The sequence below is a fragment of the Epinephelus lanceolatus genome, chromosome 1 (assembly GCF_041903045.1).
Source record: "Epinephelus lanceolatus isolate andai-2023 chromosome 1, ASM4190304v1, whole genome shotgun sequence".
Classification (NCBI taxonomy): Eukaryota; Metazoa; Chordata; class Actinopteri; order Perciformes; family Serranidae; genus Epinephelus; species Epinephelus lanceolatus.
In genome coordinates, this window is record NC_135734.1 from 1,015,235 (window position 1) to 1,032,878 (window position 17,644).

General features: G+C 41.7%; 2 protein-coding genes across 41 annotated transcripts in view; one reads left to right on the top strand and one right to left on the bottom strand.

Annotated features, from left to right (window-relative positions):
- The window catches only part of plekha6 (pleckstrin homology domain containing, family A member 6), a 374,661-nt gene that overhangs the window by 92,529 nt on the left and 264,488 nt on the right, over positions 1-17,644 (bottom strand). The gene's annotated exons all lie outside the window — the stretch shown is intronic.
- On the top strand, positions 6,409-7,651 carry LOC144463002 (uncharacterized). The gene has a single exon (XM_078167535.1). It carries the CDS (start codon positions 6,409-6,411, stop codon positions 7,279-7,281), a length of 873 nt encoding a protein of 290 aa, XP_078023661.1. The 3' UTR covers positions 7,282-7,651.

The following is a 17,644-nucleotide window of genomic DNA, read 5'->3' on the forward strand; positions in this document are numbered from 1 at the left end:
CTACCTCTGTTCCTGAATTCTCTCAGATGATTTCAGCTTTATTTTCATCCCTGTCTTCGCAGGCTTCACAAAATCCCTGTGCACATACATCCTTTCATCCCATCATCCCTTCCTCTACCCTTCCTTCAGCTGTTCCCAGCAACACGGCTCCTGCTCCTCTTTTTTCTGCAATAGCCAATGCAGCAGCAGGAGAGCCTCAGTCAGCAACTCAAGGGGTCCCACTACAGGCTAACCAACTCGGTGATCTCCAGCCTCCTCCTTCACTTCCAACTGGTCTATCCTTTCCCCCTCCCCTCCCTATCCCCACCCCATCCCTTCCCCATCACCCAAATGTATTTTCTCATTGTACCGGCAATTTCACCCTCGCCACAGCAGCACCACCAGCCCAGCCAGCTTAATCTCTTTATGGCCCTTCTCCTGTCTCTCCTGCACTACGCCAACAGATTCTCACTGGTAATTACGTAGATTTAGCCCAGCTTCTTAAGCCATCAGTCATCGACACTAATCAGCTCAGGGAAGTGCACACAAACTTCGGCTCCGTGCAACTCCGCCACTCACTAGCCTCACAGTCTAAAGACCTAACCCCCACAGAATTTGCCTTCACTTTTTCTCTCTACCGTGACGTTATCTGTTCTGCATTTCCCTCATGGAGAGCAGAGCTGGATGATTATCTATCTATCGTGCTCGACATGGCCCTACGGCAGGATGGTGTGTAACAATTTCAACCACCTGGGCTGCGCACTTTCCAACTGCCGCCTCCTGCATGTCTGCTCCTTCTGCGGCGGTGCCAGGAGCACTTGCCCCCACAATCCAACCACAGCAGCAGACCAACTTGTACAGCACCTCAGCACCCCCGTTCAGGTAAATGTCCTTGCCACTGCTCTACAAAACCATCCTGATAGACAGCTTGTTCATTTTCTCATAGCTGGCTTCACACATGTTTTCATCCCGGTATGGCAGTTCTCCCTGACATTTTCCACGTCTGTCACAACCTCCAGTCTGCTCTTGCAGAACTCCACACTGTCGACACCCTGTTGGCTAAAGAGGTCAAAGAAGGATTCATGATAGGCCCGTTCAATATTCCTCATTTTCTACTGTTCCGCATCAGCCCAATAGGTGTTGCCACTCGCAAATACTCTGGAAAAAAGAGGCTAATTATGGACCTGTCTTCCCCACATGGCTCACACATTCCAAGTATCAACAGTGTCATTCCCAGTCCAGATTTCTCCATACAATACGCAACCATCGACCATGCCATCACCCTCATTCGGCTAGCAGGACATGGAGCTTGGCTTTCTAAAGCAGACATCACCAGCGCATTCAAAGTTTTGCCCATTCATCCTGACTTCTGGCGTTTTTTCGGCGTTTGCTGGAAGGGGGCATATTATTTTTCTGTGCGCCTTACCTTTGGCTGCAAAAGCAGTCCTAAGATCTTCGGTTCTCTTTCAGAAGCCCTATGCTGGATCCTTACTAACAACCACAGATTCCCTTACATTCTCCATCTTCTCAACGATTTTCTCGTCGTCACTCCACCATCCTCACCTCCTTGCCATGGGCTCAATACACTCACTAATGCTCTGCTTCTGTCAAACTACCTCCTAGCAGACAGATACACCAAATGCCAGCTGTTAGCCCTCCTTGGCCATCTCAATTATGCCATCCGCATAATCCCGCAAGCTTAATCCTTCTTGTCCATCCTTTTGTCTAAGGCTGCTGCCATTCCCTCTCTCCACGATAGGGTCATTCTAGACGATGCCTGCAAAATGGAAACGCGTATGTGGCTACATTTCCTATCTTCTTGGAATGGCATTTCCTTCTTCTACGACGACTTCATCACCCAGCCTGAGGACATTCAACTTTTCACAGACATGGCTCCCTCCACAGGCTTTGGTGGCTACTATGGAGAGAGATGGTTCGCCTCCATTTGGCCCCCAGAGTCCCGCTCTCCTTCCTCTGCGCTTCACGAGCTGTATCCCATCATAATAGCTGCCATTCTTTGGGGGCACGAATGGTCTAGGAAGTCCATACTTATCCACTCTGATAACACCACAGTCGTAGAGATCCCGAACAAAGGTCGATCTTGTTCTTTAGCCATCATGCAGTTCCTGCGCAGACTCACCTTATTCTCAGCTCAACACCAGTTCATCCTCCGAGCAGCCCACATTCCCGGTCACCACAACAGCATTGCTGACTCATTGTCTCGCTTCTCGTTTCAGAAATTCAGACACTTGGCCCCAGAATCAGATCTTCACCCAACACCTATCCCACCGTTTTCAGCCACAATATTCAGCTAGCTCCCCAGCTGTCAAACCTCTCTCACGCTTCACAAGAAGCCATCCTTAACAGTTTCGCCCTAAGCACACTCTCAGCCTACCTAACTGTCTGGAATTGCTTCAAGGCATATCACTCCACCTACCAGCTGCCTTTTCCCTCTCTGGACGTCATGTCCATCTTCAATTTCATCACCCATGCTCATTCCATCCAAAAAATACGGTCCTCCACCATCCAGACCTACTTAGCAGGAATCAACTTCTTCATCAAACTAGTCACTGGCTTCCATTGTCCTTCAACCTCCCATTCTCACGTTACTATGTTAATAAAAGGCCTGCGTAAACAGGAACCGGTTCTCCCAGCTAGGCGCTTGCCACTTACTTCAGACCTTCTCAGCCTCTGCATTTGCTCCCTTCATTCAGGCTACATATCTCCTATGGTTGACCTAACCCTAGAATCCATGTTTCTGCTGGCTTTTTTCGGATTCCTGAGGTGCTCCGAATTTGCCCCGACTTCATCCGTCTATAATCCTTCTCATAACCCCAGTCTATCTGACATAACCATCCACACTGCTGACTCACTCATATTCACGCTCCGAAGGAGCAAAACAGATCAGTTGGGAGTTTCTTTCCCTATCTACTTATTCCGCCTCGAATCCTATCTCAGCCCATACGAGCCACTGACCAAATACATCAGCTCCAGGTATGCTGCTAAGGCATCACCTCAACACCCACTCTTTCTCACTGAAACAGGAAGAATGGCCAATCAATTCTGGTTCCAGAAACATTTACACCAAGTCCTACGCATTTCAGGCGTATCTCCAGAACTCGATTCTAGCCACTCCTTCCGCATCGGCGCAGCATCCACAGCAGCCAGACTAGGCATCTCAGACCAAACCATTCAGGTCCTAGGCCGCTGGTCATCCCAAGCATATCGCTCCTACATCCGCAACAATCTTAACAATCTCCGTCAAGCTCATGTTTGAATCAGTTCAATTTAAATCTGACTCTTTTGGGGGATAGTGATCAGCTCGGGTGGATACATATGCCTGAGACAGAACCCCCACACTGAGTCTCCCTCCGCCGGTCTTCAATACATCCCCCGAGACCAGCCTAACAGATGACATCTTCCCTCTACTTCACCCACATCCATTCATCTATTCTCAACATTCAATAACTCCTGTATTCCATTAAACCTTTAAACGACATATTGTTGTGGCGTGGTTCTTGCTAGTGAAATGTAATTAACCTGTTAACAGAGTAGTGGGGCGGCATAGCTAAACTATCGTTCATTTTGTGATGAAAGCACAAAATGCGGTACATGTGTTGGTAGACTTATTTCAAACAAATCTGGATATTGGGGCATCGCGAAAGTGCACCCTGGTTGCCGTAGCAACCATTTATTCAATAAAATTAATCAAAATATTTAAATGATTCATTACAATATTTTAAAAATGTAAATATGTATTAAATTAAGAAAAATACAGTTAGACACACTCACAGTTCACATTAAATTAAGAACAAGCGCAAATTCGCAATAACTGCGACCTCATATATGCATGCATCCACGCAACATGCATACACACAACCTCAAGAAAAGCAAAATTTTCATTTTGAAATGCTTAGTATAGCGCCATCTATGAATGAATCCTGGTCATTTTTTCTGGCATAGTTACTCATGGTCTCTATTTGCAGTATACAAATTTCGAACATTTTTGGTCAAGTACTTTTTGAATTATTCAAGAAAAGCTTTGTGGACCGACCGACCAACCGACCAACCAACCAACCAACCAACCAACCAACCAAAAATGGCTGCCAGTGGTTACTGGCATGGAATGGTTTGGCTATCCTATAGGTGCTGTTTCATGTTTTTAGTGCCACAAATATAATTTAGAGGACAGCTTAGAGAGAGAGGGAAGGACATGCAGCAAGGACCACAGGCTGGAGTCGAACCCCGGCCGCTGCGGCAACAGCCTTGTACATGGGGCGTCTGCTTTACCACTTAGCCACCGACGCCCCGTGGCCGCCCTTATTTATTTGAGCCAGAATACACTGATGAAGAGCTTCGTGAAATTGAAGAACAGAGGAGGAGAGAGAGTCAGGCACAACAGGTAGAGGACGAGAGAGAAGGAATGGCTGCTGCAAGGCTGCGTAGCTCTGGAGATTGGTGGTGTACCTGTGAATGCTGTGCCCCAGTGCCCACAGAAGAAGAATGCCTCTGTTGCAAGGAATGGGACCGGTTGCAGCCTTAGCTAAATGGTAAACAAACATGGCACCACACAGGTAAGGTAAGACATGTTTACATGTCGTTTTCTATATGTTTTCTACTGAGGCCCATATTGATTGTTTTTCTCTTTAGCCTTTATCTATGATGTTCAGAATGTGTACATCCTAAAAATAACATATTTTATTACATAGTTACAGGTGAAATAAAATGTTTACCTTGATGGACAGTCCACTGCACTGCTTGTTGCAGGAAGCAACTGCTGCTGGCTGGCAGTTGGCTGGCAGTTGGCTAGCTGGCTTGTAGTGGTGGTGGGGTAGAAAGTGTTTGAGACACTGTGAGTGTGTCTAACTGTATTTTTTAGCTGCAACCAGCAGCTCTATAGGTCGCATGAAAATTTTGCTTTTCTTGAGGTTGTGTGTATGCATGTTGCGTGGATGCATGCATGTATGAGGTCGCAGCTATTGCGAATTTGCGCTTGTTCTTAATTTAATGTGAACTGTGAGTGTGTCTAACTGTATTTTTCTTAATTTAATACATATTTACATTTTTAAAATATTGTAATGAATCATTTAAATTTTTTGATTAATTTTATTGAATAAATGGTTGCTTCGGCAACCAGGGTGCGTTTTCGCGATGCCCCAATATCCAGATTTGTTTGAAATATATCCACCAACACATGTACCAAATTTTGTGCTTTCATCACAAAACGAACGATTGTTGTGATATATTGAGCTAAGCAGCCCCACTAGAGCAGAACCACGCCTCAACCACACCTCTAATCACCTGCCAAGCCTACTTATGCCAGGTCAACCCATCCTACCCTGTTTGTCTCAAGATTTCTCGACCCACCCTCCCTTTCCCTTCCCTTCATCCTTCCATCTTCCGACCTCATCCCTACCCTCATCCCCTCATCCCTTCATCCTCCTACCTCTTCCCTTCCCTCATCCCTTCACCCCCTCATCCCATCATCCTCCTACCTCATCCCTTCATCTCCCTACCTTATCCCTACCCTCATCCCTTCATCCCCTCATCCCATCATCCTCCTACCTCATCCCTACCCTCGTCCATTCATCCCCTCATCCCTTCACCCCTTCCTTCCTATTCAATCCGGTGCACACCTCGCCCATGTCTCATTCTAGGCACTGTCGGGGGGCCAGTGATCAGCTTGGGTGGATACATATGCCTGAGACGGAACCCCCACACTGAGTCTCCCTCCGCCTGGTCTTCAATACATCCCCCCAGACCAGCCTACAGATGACATCTTTCCTCTACCTCACCCACCTCCATTCATCTATTCTCAACATTCAATAACTCCTGTATTCCATTAAACCTTTAAATGACATATTGTTGTGGCATGGTTTTTGCTAGTGAATGTTCTATTATCTTCATGTGTGCGTTTATGCATGCGTTCGCAAAAAACGCATAACTGTTACGCGGCGTGCAGCAGTCATCACACGTACACGTGCGTGTGCACGCATGACTGTTATAAGTCAGTGGGGAAACTACATGACACGTCAGGCGTTGCCACACGTGTGTGTGTGTGTGTGTGTGTGTGTGTAGAGACAGAAATGAACACATACACACACACACACACACACACACACACACACACACACAGTGTGTGGCCTATGTACATCAGTGATTAACTGACGTGCTGACATATTGCGGTAAGCGAGTTGTGTCATTTCCGGTGTTTCTGTGACAGCGTCTCTGTACTGCTCTGGTGAATTCTACTAGTCTGCTTTCTGCTTTCTCACTTCAGTTGCTTTAACGTCTACTTAAAGTCTTAACCCACACTAGTTCTGTTTAAGTACTTATAGCTCTCCTCCTTTCTACGACTTTCTTGCTAATCTCTTAGCTGTTGTTTGCATGTTACTAGCCTTGGTAGCTACATTAGCTTTACAGTTAGCGATGGCTTCTCCCTCTGCTCTTTCTTGCTCGGTGTGCCAAATGTTCAGTTATGCCTCTGCCTCCTTTAGCGACAGTGGTAATTGTAATAAGTGTAGCTTATTTGCTGCATTGGAGGCGAGGCTTAGTGAATTAGAAGCGCGGCTCCGCACCATGGAAAATCACTCGGTAGCTGCGGTAGTTAGCCAGCCCCCTGTAGCTGATGCGGAGCCACATAGCATAGCCTTAGCCTCTGCTAGCGGTCCTCCGGTAACGCCTGTTCAGCTGGGAGGTTGGGTAACCGTTTGCCAGAGGTGTAGCTCCAAGCAGAAGCCCACGGCTCACCACCAGCCTGTTCGCGTTTCCAACCGCTTTTCCCCACTCAGCGACACACCTGCTGAGGATAAAACTCTGGTTATTGGCAGCTCTATTCTGAGGAACGTGAAGTTAGCAACACCAGCGGCCATAGTCAAATGTATCCCTGGGGCCAGAGCGGGCGACATTGAATCAAATTTAAAACTGCTGGCTAAAGGTAAACGTAGATTCAGTAAGATTGTTATTCACGTCGGCGGCAATGACACCCAGTTACGCCAATCGAAGGTCACTAAAATTAATATTGCCTCAGTGTGTGAATATGCAAAAACTATGTCGGACTCCGTAGTTTTCTCTGGACCCCTCCCAAATCTGACCACTGATGACATATTTAGCCGCATGTCATCATTTAATTGCTGGCTGTCCAGGTGGTGTCCAGCAAACAATGTGGGTTTTGTTAATAATTGGCAAACTTTCTGGGGAAAACCTGGTCTTATTAGGAGAGACGGCATTCATCCCACTTTGGATGGAGCTGCTCTCATTTCTAGGAACCTGGCAAATTATATTAGTAATTCAAATCCCTGACAACCCAGAGTTGAGATCAGGACTCAGAGTCGCAGTCCTATACGCCTCTCTGAGCTTCTAGTGCAGTTACCCAGTCATAGTTTTCATAGTTCTATACAAACAGTGTGTGTGTCCCCCGACCACCTAAATTATTTAAATCTAAAATTAAACAAAGATTAGTTGTGCGTAACAACCTCATAAAAATTAAAACCTCTTCTGTGACAGAAAGACAAAACAGGAGAATTAAATGCGGACTGTTAAATATCAGGTCTCTATCGTCCAAAGCAGTGTTAGTAAACGAATTAATATCAGATAATCATATTGATTTACTCAGTCTCACTGAAACCTGGCTGTGTCAAGATGAATATGTTAGTCTAAGTGAGTCCACTCCTCCCAGTCATAATAATACCCACATTCCTCGAGGCAGTGGCCGAGGAGGGGGAGTTGCAGCCACTTTTAACTCTAGCCCGTTAATCAGCCCTAAACCTAAACTAGATTATAATTCATTTGAAAGCCTCGTTCTTAGTCTTTTACATCCGACCTGGAAAACCTCGCAGCCACTTTTATTTGTTATAGTGTACCGTGCTCCTGGCCCGTATTCTGAATTTGTATCTGAATTCTCAGAGTTTTTATCCAGTTTAGTTCTTAAATCAGATAAAGTTATTATTGTAGGCGATTTTAACATTCATGTCGACGTTGATAATGACTCCCTGGCTTCCGCGTTTATCTCATTATTAGACTCCATTGGCTTCAGTCAGGGTGTACATGAACCCACTCATTGTTTTAACCATACTCTCAATCTAGTTCTGACGTATGGAATTGAAATTGATAACCTAACAGTCTTTCTACAGAATCCCTCGCTGTCGGATCATTATCTGATTACTTCTGATTTCTTTTTACTCGATTACACGCCATTCAGCAACAGTTACTATACTAGATGTTTATCAGATAGTGCTGTCACAAAATTTAAGGAAATGATTACTCCGTCGTTAAATTCAATACCAAGTCCTTCAGTAACAGAGGTTTCCCGTACCGACTTTAACCTCTCCCGAATTGATCATTTTGTTGATAATTTTGTTGATCATTTTGATTCCTGCGAACAACACTCGACTCTGTAGCTCCTCTTAGAAAGAAGTTAACAAAGCAAAGAAAGTTCGCTCCTTGGTATAACTCTCAAACCCGTAAGTTAAAACAAATATCGCGAAAATTTGAAAGGAATTGGCGATTAACCAAACTGGAAGAATCTCGTTTGATTTGGGCAGACAGTCTCAAAACTTATATGAGGGGCCTCCGCAATGCCAGAGCAAACTATTACTCAGCATTAATAGAAGAAAACAAGAATAACCCCAGGTTTCTTTTCAGCACTGTAGCCAGGCTGACTGAGAGTCAAAGCTCTATTGAGCCTTGTATTCCTTTAGCTCTTAGCAGTAATGATTTTATGAGCTTTTTTAATGACAACATTCTAACTATTAGAGGCAAAAATCATGACCTCCTGTCCTCAGATAGTACCTATCTAACCTCAAACACAGCTGTAAGACCTAATATATATTTAGATTGCTTCTCCCCAATTTCTCTTCAAGAATTGACAGCAGTGATTTCTTCATCTAAATCATCAACGTGTCTCTTAGACCCCATCCCAACTAGGCTACTTAAGGAGGTCTTACCTTTAGTTAACACTCATATATTAGATATGATCAATATATCCTTATTAACAGGCTATGTACCACAGTCTTTTAAGGTAGCTGTAATTAAACCTCTACTAAAAAAGCCCACCCTGGATCCAGAGGTGTTAGCCAACTATAGACCAATATCTAATCTTCCCTTTATGTCAAAGATCCTTGAGAAAGTAGTCGCAGACCAGCTGTGTGATTTTCTCCATGATAATAATTTATTTGAGGAATTTCAGTCAGGATTTAGAGTGCATCATAGCACTGAGACAGCACTAGTTAAAATTACAAATGACCTTCTGATTGCTTCAGACAAAGGACTCGTCTCTATACTTGTTTTATTAGATCTTAGTGTGGCGTTTGACACTATTGACCATCAAATTCTACTACAGAGACTGTATCACTTAATTGGCCTAAAAGGTTCTGCACTAAGCTGGTTTAAATCTTATTTATCTGATCGTTTTCAGTTTGTTGACGTTCATAATAAATCATCCTTATGTACTAAAGTTTGTTTTGGAGTTCCGCAAGGTTCTGTGCTGGGACCAATCCTATTTACTCTATATATGCTTCCTTTAGGTAACATAATTAGAAATCACTCTATAAATTTCCATTGTTATGCAGATGATACACAGTTGTATTTATCGATGAAGCCAGAAGAAAGTAATCAATTAACTAAACTCCATAACTGCCTTAAAGACATAAAAAATTGGATGAGCACCAATTTCCTGATATTAAATTCAGACAAAACTGAAGTTATTGTTCTTGGCCCCAAACAACTCAGAGACTCTTTATCTGATGACATAGTTTCTCTAGATGGCATTGCTCTGGCCTCTAGAACTACGTAAGAAACCTCGGAGTAACATTTGATCAAGATTTGTCTTTTAATTCTCATTTAAAACAAACCTCACGGACTGCATTTTTTCATCTGCGTAATATTGCGAAAATTAGGCCTATCCTGACCCGAAAAGATGCAGAAAAATTGGTCCACGCTTTTGTAACCTCAAGGCTGGATTACTGTAACTCTCTATTATCAGGTAGCTCTAGTAAGTCCTTAAAAAGCACGTGTACTAACAGGAACTAAGAAATGTGATCATATTTCTCCTGTTTTTTTCTGCACTGGCTCCCTGTAAAATCCAGAATTGAATTTAAAATCCTACTGTTAACTTATAAAGCTCTAAATGGTCAAGCTCTCTCATATCTTAGAGAGCTCATAGTGCCTTATTATCCCACCAGAACCAGCCAGAGGCTTCAGCTATCAGCCTCCTCTCCTGTGAAATCATCTTCCTGTTACGGTCTGGGAGGCAGACACCGACTCCACATTTAAGACTAGACTTAAGACTTTCCTCGTTGATAAAGCTTATAGTTAGGGCTGGCTCAGGCTTGCCCTGTACCAGCCCCTAGTTAGGCTGACTTAGGCCTAGTCTGCTGGAGGACCCCCTATAATACACCGGGCACCTTCCCTCCTTCTCTCTCTCTCTCTCTCGTATCCTATTACTGCATCTTGCTAACTCATTGTACCACAGTAGCCAGAACTATAACTATAATATTATTACTTTCATTAATATAATAATAAGAATAATAATAATAACTTTATTTATATAGCACCTTTTAAATACAAAGTTAACAAAGTACTTTGACAAACAAAGCAAAATCAGTACAATCAACAATATAACAGCAGCAGGTAATACAGCAACAACACACAATATAGCAGAGGCAGACATACAAAAAGCTCGGTCGCCCTTAGACTTCAGCCTCAACTCTGGAACAACCAAAAGGCCCCTGCCCGAGGATCTAAGGCTGCGTACAGGCTCATATGGGGTCAACATTTCTGTTATATAGGTAGGGGCCAGACCCAGACGTGCCTTAAAAGTGATCAGTAAAATCTTAAAATCAATTCTAAAACAGACAGGGAGCCACTGAAGGGAAGCAAGAATAGGGGTGATGTGATGTCATCTGTTAAAACCAGTGAGAAGCCTAGCTGCTACGTTCTGAACTAGTTGGAGGCGGTAGAGTGATTTATGGTTGATGCCAGAAAGGAGGGAGTTACAGTAGTCTAGTCTGGAGAAGATGAATACATGGATAACTTTTTCTAGGTCAGGGCGTGAAAGCATGGGTTTAATTTTTGAAATAATTCGTAATTGATAGAAACAGGACTGAATAACTTTCTTGATGTGGGGTTGAAAACTGAGATCTGAATCAAATGTAACTCCAAGATTTTTGGCTGTGGGCTGAACATTTGAGGATAATGGACTGAGGTTGTTTTTGATGAGGCTGATTGATTTTGAGGAACTGAACAGCAGAATTTCTGATTTTGAGTTGTTGAGTTGAAGAAAATTTTGTGCCATCCAACAGTTGATATCTTTGATACAGTCTACGACAGCAGCTAGGCTTCTGGGGTCACCGGGTCTCAGCGGGAGGTATATCTGTGTGTCGTCCGCATAACAATGGAAAGAGACATTGTGCCGCTGAATGATATGACCGAGAGGAAGCATATAAATAGAAAATAAAATTGGACCTAAAATCGAACCCTGTGGTACACCACAGGTAATGTGAGCTGTTGAAGATGAGTGATTACCTATGGTGACCGCAAAGGTTCTTTCTAAAAGATAAGAATAAAACCAACTAAGTGCAGTGTCCCTGATGCCAACCCGATTTTAGGCGGTCGATTAAAATGGCATGATCTACAGTATCAAAGGCTGCACTTAGGTCTAAAAGAATTAAAATTGCACTCTCCCCTCTATCGGTTGCTAAAAGAAGATCATTAGTTACTTTGAGGAGGGCAGTTTCTGTGCTGTGTAAAACTCTAAAACCTGATTGAAATTTCTCAAAGATGTTATTTTGACACATAAAAGCTAAAAGCTGTGTTGAAACCACCTTTTCTAAAACTTTGGATAAAAACGTAAGTTTAGAAATTGGCCTAAAATTATTAAGAATTGAAGGATCGAGGTTAGGATTCTTTAAAAGAGGTTGGACCTCAGCATGTTTAAAAGCAGCAGGAAAAATACCTTTTGTGAGAGAGCTGTTAATAATCAATAAAATACTGGGCCCAACTGTGTCAATGACATCTTTAAGAAAACTGGATGGAATAAAATCAAGACTGCATGTAGTTGGCTTCATGTGAGAAATAGTTTTAGTTAAAAGGGATAGAGAGATGGGTTCAAAACTGTTAAAACAGATGTGAGTCTCCCTACTGGCATGTACAGCATGAACTGGCGGGGTAATCTGTTGCCTAATATTTTCAACTTTATCAATAAAAAAATTTAAAAACCTCTCACAGAGCTCTTGTGAGGAGTCAGTAAAATGACTGTGGGAGGGGGAAGTAAGGGAATCTAGAACCTTAAATAAAATTCTGGGGTTAGAATGATTAGTTAAAATAAGATTAGAATAGAAGGAGGCTCGTTTGCCTCCTTAACTGCCCTTTGATAGTTAATCATTGCATGTTTCCAAATTTGATAAAATACTTGTAAACCTGTTTTCATCCATTTTCTTTCTTTTCTTCTGCAGTCTCTCTTCAAATCATGGGTGGATTCATTTAGCCAGGCTTGTAAAATTTTGTTAGACCTTTTGTCCCTGTAGGGGGTGACAGAGTCGAGGACAATCTGGCAGGTTTCATTAAAAAGGGAGACCAGCTCCTCTGTGCTAAAATGCAAGATTAACTCTTCTGTGTTAAAACTGGGATAAAAGGCAGTTAAAGAAGCAGGATTAAAAAGCTCAGAAAACTTAAAAACAGAGGATATTGTTGTAAGCTACTGTCATTACCATCTGTCCTGCATCTCTCTCTGTCTCTCTCTCTCTCTCTCTCTCTCTCTCTCTCTCTCTCCCTTTCTGTCTCATTGTGTCATACGGATTACTGTTAATTTATTATGCTGATCTATTCTGTACGACATCTATTGCATGTCTGTCCGTCCTGGAAGAGGGATCCCTCCTCAGCTGCTCTTCCTGAGGTTTCTACCATTTTTTTACCCCGTTAAAGGGATTTTTGTGGGGAGTTTTTCCTTATCCACTGTGAGGGTCCAAAGGACAGAGGGACGTTGTATGCTGTAAAGCCCTGTGAGGCAAATTGTGATTTGTGATATTGGGCTTTATAAATAAAATTGATTGATTGATTGATTGATTGATTGAATTGAGTGATACAGCTACTGTTATTAACTATTATTACACACACACACACACACACACACACACACACACACACACACACACACAGTGAGTGGCCTATGTACATCAGTGATACAACTACTGCTATTAATTATTACTCTGTAGTGGGAATATTAGCAATGTACACCAGGAAGCAGACACACACTCAACATTTCTTGCAACATTTTCCGGTTATGTAAAATGTAAGCCAAAAGCATTTCAGAAATGTACCAGAAAAGGGCAGCATAATCAAAGAAATTGGACAAAGGCATTCACTGACATTTAGTATGCATTGGCTGTGGCTTTGTCTCTATTTTATTCACCTATCACCAAGTGATGACCTACCTCCACAAAAGACTTCAGATTAAAATGTCAAGTTCAAAAATAAAATGTTTAATAAAAAGACTTGTTATAGGCTTAATGTATGTTATGAATATTAGAATACACTAACACTCAATTTCCCTCATTCTGCAAATTAACAAAGTTGAATGTTTCAACAAAACTACCAAAACAGAGTGCAGTTCAACCTACATCTTTCCACAATTTCTTTTTTTATACCAGCTACAAGGTACTTGTATTTTTGGAGATCCTTTGTTGCTGCCCTTCATGTCAGCCGACATAAAGAGCAGTATCTAAGTAAGTAAGTAGTACTTGCTCACTCTGGAATTGATATAAAATGCGGAATGTTTATGGAATGTTTGCGTTGTTTGGCATGAAAATGACAACCTTAAAAATAGCCAGAGGCCATTGTATTAGTTATTCTGTATAGGATGCAGTATATGCAACTGTTTCAAAATTACTTTACAAATACATTATATTTACTGCCCTTGAACTCAAACCAACTAGCCCACCAAAAACATGGAAAGAATAAATGAATGGATGAAAATGAAAGTAAAGAAGTTGCATATAACGAGCCATTTTACTTTCACTGACAGTGCTGGTATGCTGAACAAGATCTGAATGATGAGTACACATTTCACACAGAATCTGAATCTGCACACTGCCTTTGAATCATTCCCCTCTTGAAGTCGAATCTTTTAATCCCCTCTCTTTCTACAAATCTTTATTGTATTCTTTCCATATTTCACCCACTTCATAGCGAAATAGTTAAAGAACCTCCATTAATTGCACAATTTAAATGTGAAAAGTCTCATTGGCTGACCATCACCTGTGTGTATGCAGAGAAGGAGAGGGGCGGAGGGAGTGGAGCTGTGGAAACATCCTGCAGTCCCACATACTATGATGGGATAATTTAATAGACGGATATATATAGAGAAAGGCGATGTTTAGAGAACAAGCCCAAATAAGCAACTCCACTTTAGAGACAAGCCCAAAAAAAATGCAACCCACGACCAGTGTTGGGTAAGGGTTACTTTAAAAGTAATCAAAGTACGTTGTTGCATTACTTTTTAAAAAAGTAACCAGTTACTTTACTGCGTTACTCCCTGAGTAACTCAATTACTTTAAAAGTACTTCCAACGTTACTCCCTGAGAAAAGTAACTCAAGCACTTTTAAAGTACTTTTGAGTATTCTACATTTGCAATTGGGCAATGGACCACAGGGCGCTAAGCCTACATTTTTTTGTCTCCAAAATTAAAGTTATGGACCACTTGCCTTTCACTGAGATCCAATTCTCCCATCACAGCCGTCACTTTGACCAGTAGAAACACAGAACAATCTGCTGCCGTAGACAACTGTATGACAACACCCCAGCATTTTTGGATGTTACCACACAGAGTTAAAGGGGGAAATGATGGTGTGAAACAGCAGAGGCACTTTGTCAACCTGCTGAGTTAACGTTACTGTCATTAGCATCAAGCTAGCAAACAATAGTACATCCTCACGGTTGGACATAAAGTAATAACATTAACAAATAGCGGTGGGGCTTTTACTCACCACAACCAACTGCAGAGGCTCCCAGCTTCATTTGAAACAAACTACATTATAGACGGTCCGTTAGTTATTAATCCCTCTGTGTGTTTATATATTTACTTTTTATCCGCTCCGTTGTCTTTATAAAGTTAACATATCGCACCGTCATTTCAAACTCAACACTTGTTTCAAATTAAAAGCCCCTTATAACCTCGGCTAGAGAATCCCTCCATTTTCTAAATAGCCTTTTATTCTGAAACATTTGTCAGAACTTCCTGTGGAAGATACAGTAACTTGATAGTTTACGTATGGCGCTTCAAATGTAGATCCTGCCATCTGCTGACGCTTTTAGGTGACTACAACAACATGTCGGCTGGCACATGAACAGACACAGTTCTGGCAGTGACTCAAATAATAGTGAAAGTAATAAAAATAGGACAAGAATAAACCGTTGACATCACACATGCCGTGAAAGACGACCGGGGATAATTAATGAGTGCCAGTGTGTAGCGTGTACCAGGCAGCATTTCTCCAACCACGTAGCGAGCCACAAGCTCCGTGGTTTCTTTCAGACTGATAGGTTTAACGTTATCTCCGTTATTAGAACCAAACGACAGCCGTTGCTGTTTCGGAGCTGAAGGACCAGTATTCTAAAAGTAACGGAAGTAACTGATGTCTTGTTTGAAAATGTACTTAAGTATTTGATTATTCAAACAGCACACTAACGCGCTAGGTTACTCGTTACTGCAAAAAGTAATCAAAGTACTCTAACACGTTACTTTGTAAGGGTCCTAAGGACAGAGGGATGTTGTATGCTGTAAAGCCCTGTGAGGCAAATTGTGATTTGTGATATTGGGCTTTATAAATAAAATTGATTGATTGATTGATCCTAAAAGTTCCATTACCCCCTCTCCTCACACCTTAAGTCCCATTGACTTTAAATTCAACACACAGGTCCACTTTAATGTGCTCTACAAAAAGCCTCAAGAACCATTTAAGTCTGTCATGATTATAAACCATTTCTATTTTCTATTTTTTTGAAAACACATTTTTGACATTTCCTTTTAAACTGATGTGAAATTCTTGCCGGAATCTCAGAGAATCATTGTTTTACCAAGCTTATCAACAGCTTGTTGATGTCTCATAGTATTATTAAGATATTGACCAATGAACTTTAAAAGTGCCCTAACCCCTCAACCGTTAGATCAATTATTATGAAACTTTCATCAGTTCAATTCAGTTTAATTTCTGAAGCCTGAGATCATTCAAATCTGCCACCAGGAAGCACTAAAAATGGAAAAAAAATGCTTAGCATACCACAAATGAGACTATGAATGACAAATTGTGTGTCCAATCATTACAAGACTTGCATGGTATGTGTCATGACAATGTTGAACGGTGTGTGTAAAATCATTACTAACTAAAAAGCTCAACCGGGGGCATCACCAGTCTCAAACATGTGCATAGGCCTGCCATGGATTGGCAATAAATCAAGAACAGTCTGTCCAAACATCACCAGACTTAATGGATATTTTAATTAAGCTACTGAAACATGCGCCCAAAATATTGTTGCAATTGACCAATGAGGGTGATGGTGTTGCCAAAGAGGAGCTTGACCCAGCAGAAATTTGGGTGTGATAAAATAAGCATCTGTCAGTTCATCATAAAACTTGATAGTTATCTTTAATGGAGGTGCAGTGAACACTCCAAGGTATTGATCCTTTCCAGCTTTTAACTTCTAACAGTCTGTGTTGGCTTGAACCCTAAAATCAATGCTTTTGTCCACTAAAACTGTTTGTGCAGGTGGCAACAGGTGGCCTAGTGGGTTCAATCAAAGCCTGCAGCCCTCTGCTGCATGTCATCCCCTCTCTCTTCCCCCTTCACACATAAACTGTCCTAACAAATGAAGACAAAAAGACAAAAAATATTTGTTTGTGCAGCAAAACTGTAAGACCCAAAGTCACCACAAGTGGCAGGTGGGTTACAAATTTCACCCACTACTTAGGCACAAAAAAGTGATTCTCACTGACCTCAAGGTGGACCTGTAACAATCAAGTCGAGATTCAGAAAAGGCTTGGAGGAGTCTAATTCTTTTATCACTTCAAACTTAAAATTAATGCATAATTGCATTTTTTGCTCCAATTTTGCTACCAATTAAAAAATGTTAAATTTAGGGACTTTTTTTTGCAGTTTTTCTCTAAATCCTGTTTTTGCGATCTAATGTTATTGCAAAATTTCAATACATCAATTAGTTTTGAAATGATACAATTTTAAACATGGGTCTTTAAGTTCAGTTTTACATAAATAAAGAAAGCTTAAGCTTTAAAGAAAGCTTAAGCAATGTAAACAAACTGCATGTGCATATGTTCAGATGCTATGTCTGAGATTCTTTTGGCACTCTTGAAATACTCTGCTACGCGCAGGCATCACAAATGGGAAAAGTTTTTAATCTCATAAACGGCTACAGAGATTCATACGAAATTCGGATTGCACAATCTAGGGTCAGGACTCAATCAATTCACAAAATAAGGCAATAATTATTGGGCGTGGCTTAACACAACAAAAATACATTTATATACATTTCACATTCTAAACTTCAAAAATACCGTAATAAATCATCAGTACATCCCACAAAGCTGAAAGTTTTTCAGCACATTCATTGAACTGTGATTTGCTCCCAGACCTTGTTCTCCTGCTCCAAGACCTC

Coding starts and splice junctions, on each gene's coding strand:
- LOC144463002 (XM_078167535.1), top strand. CDS start 6,409: ATGGCTTCTCCCTCTGCTCTTTCTTGCTCGGTGTGCCAAATGTTCAGT.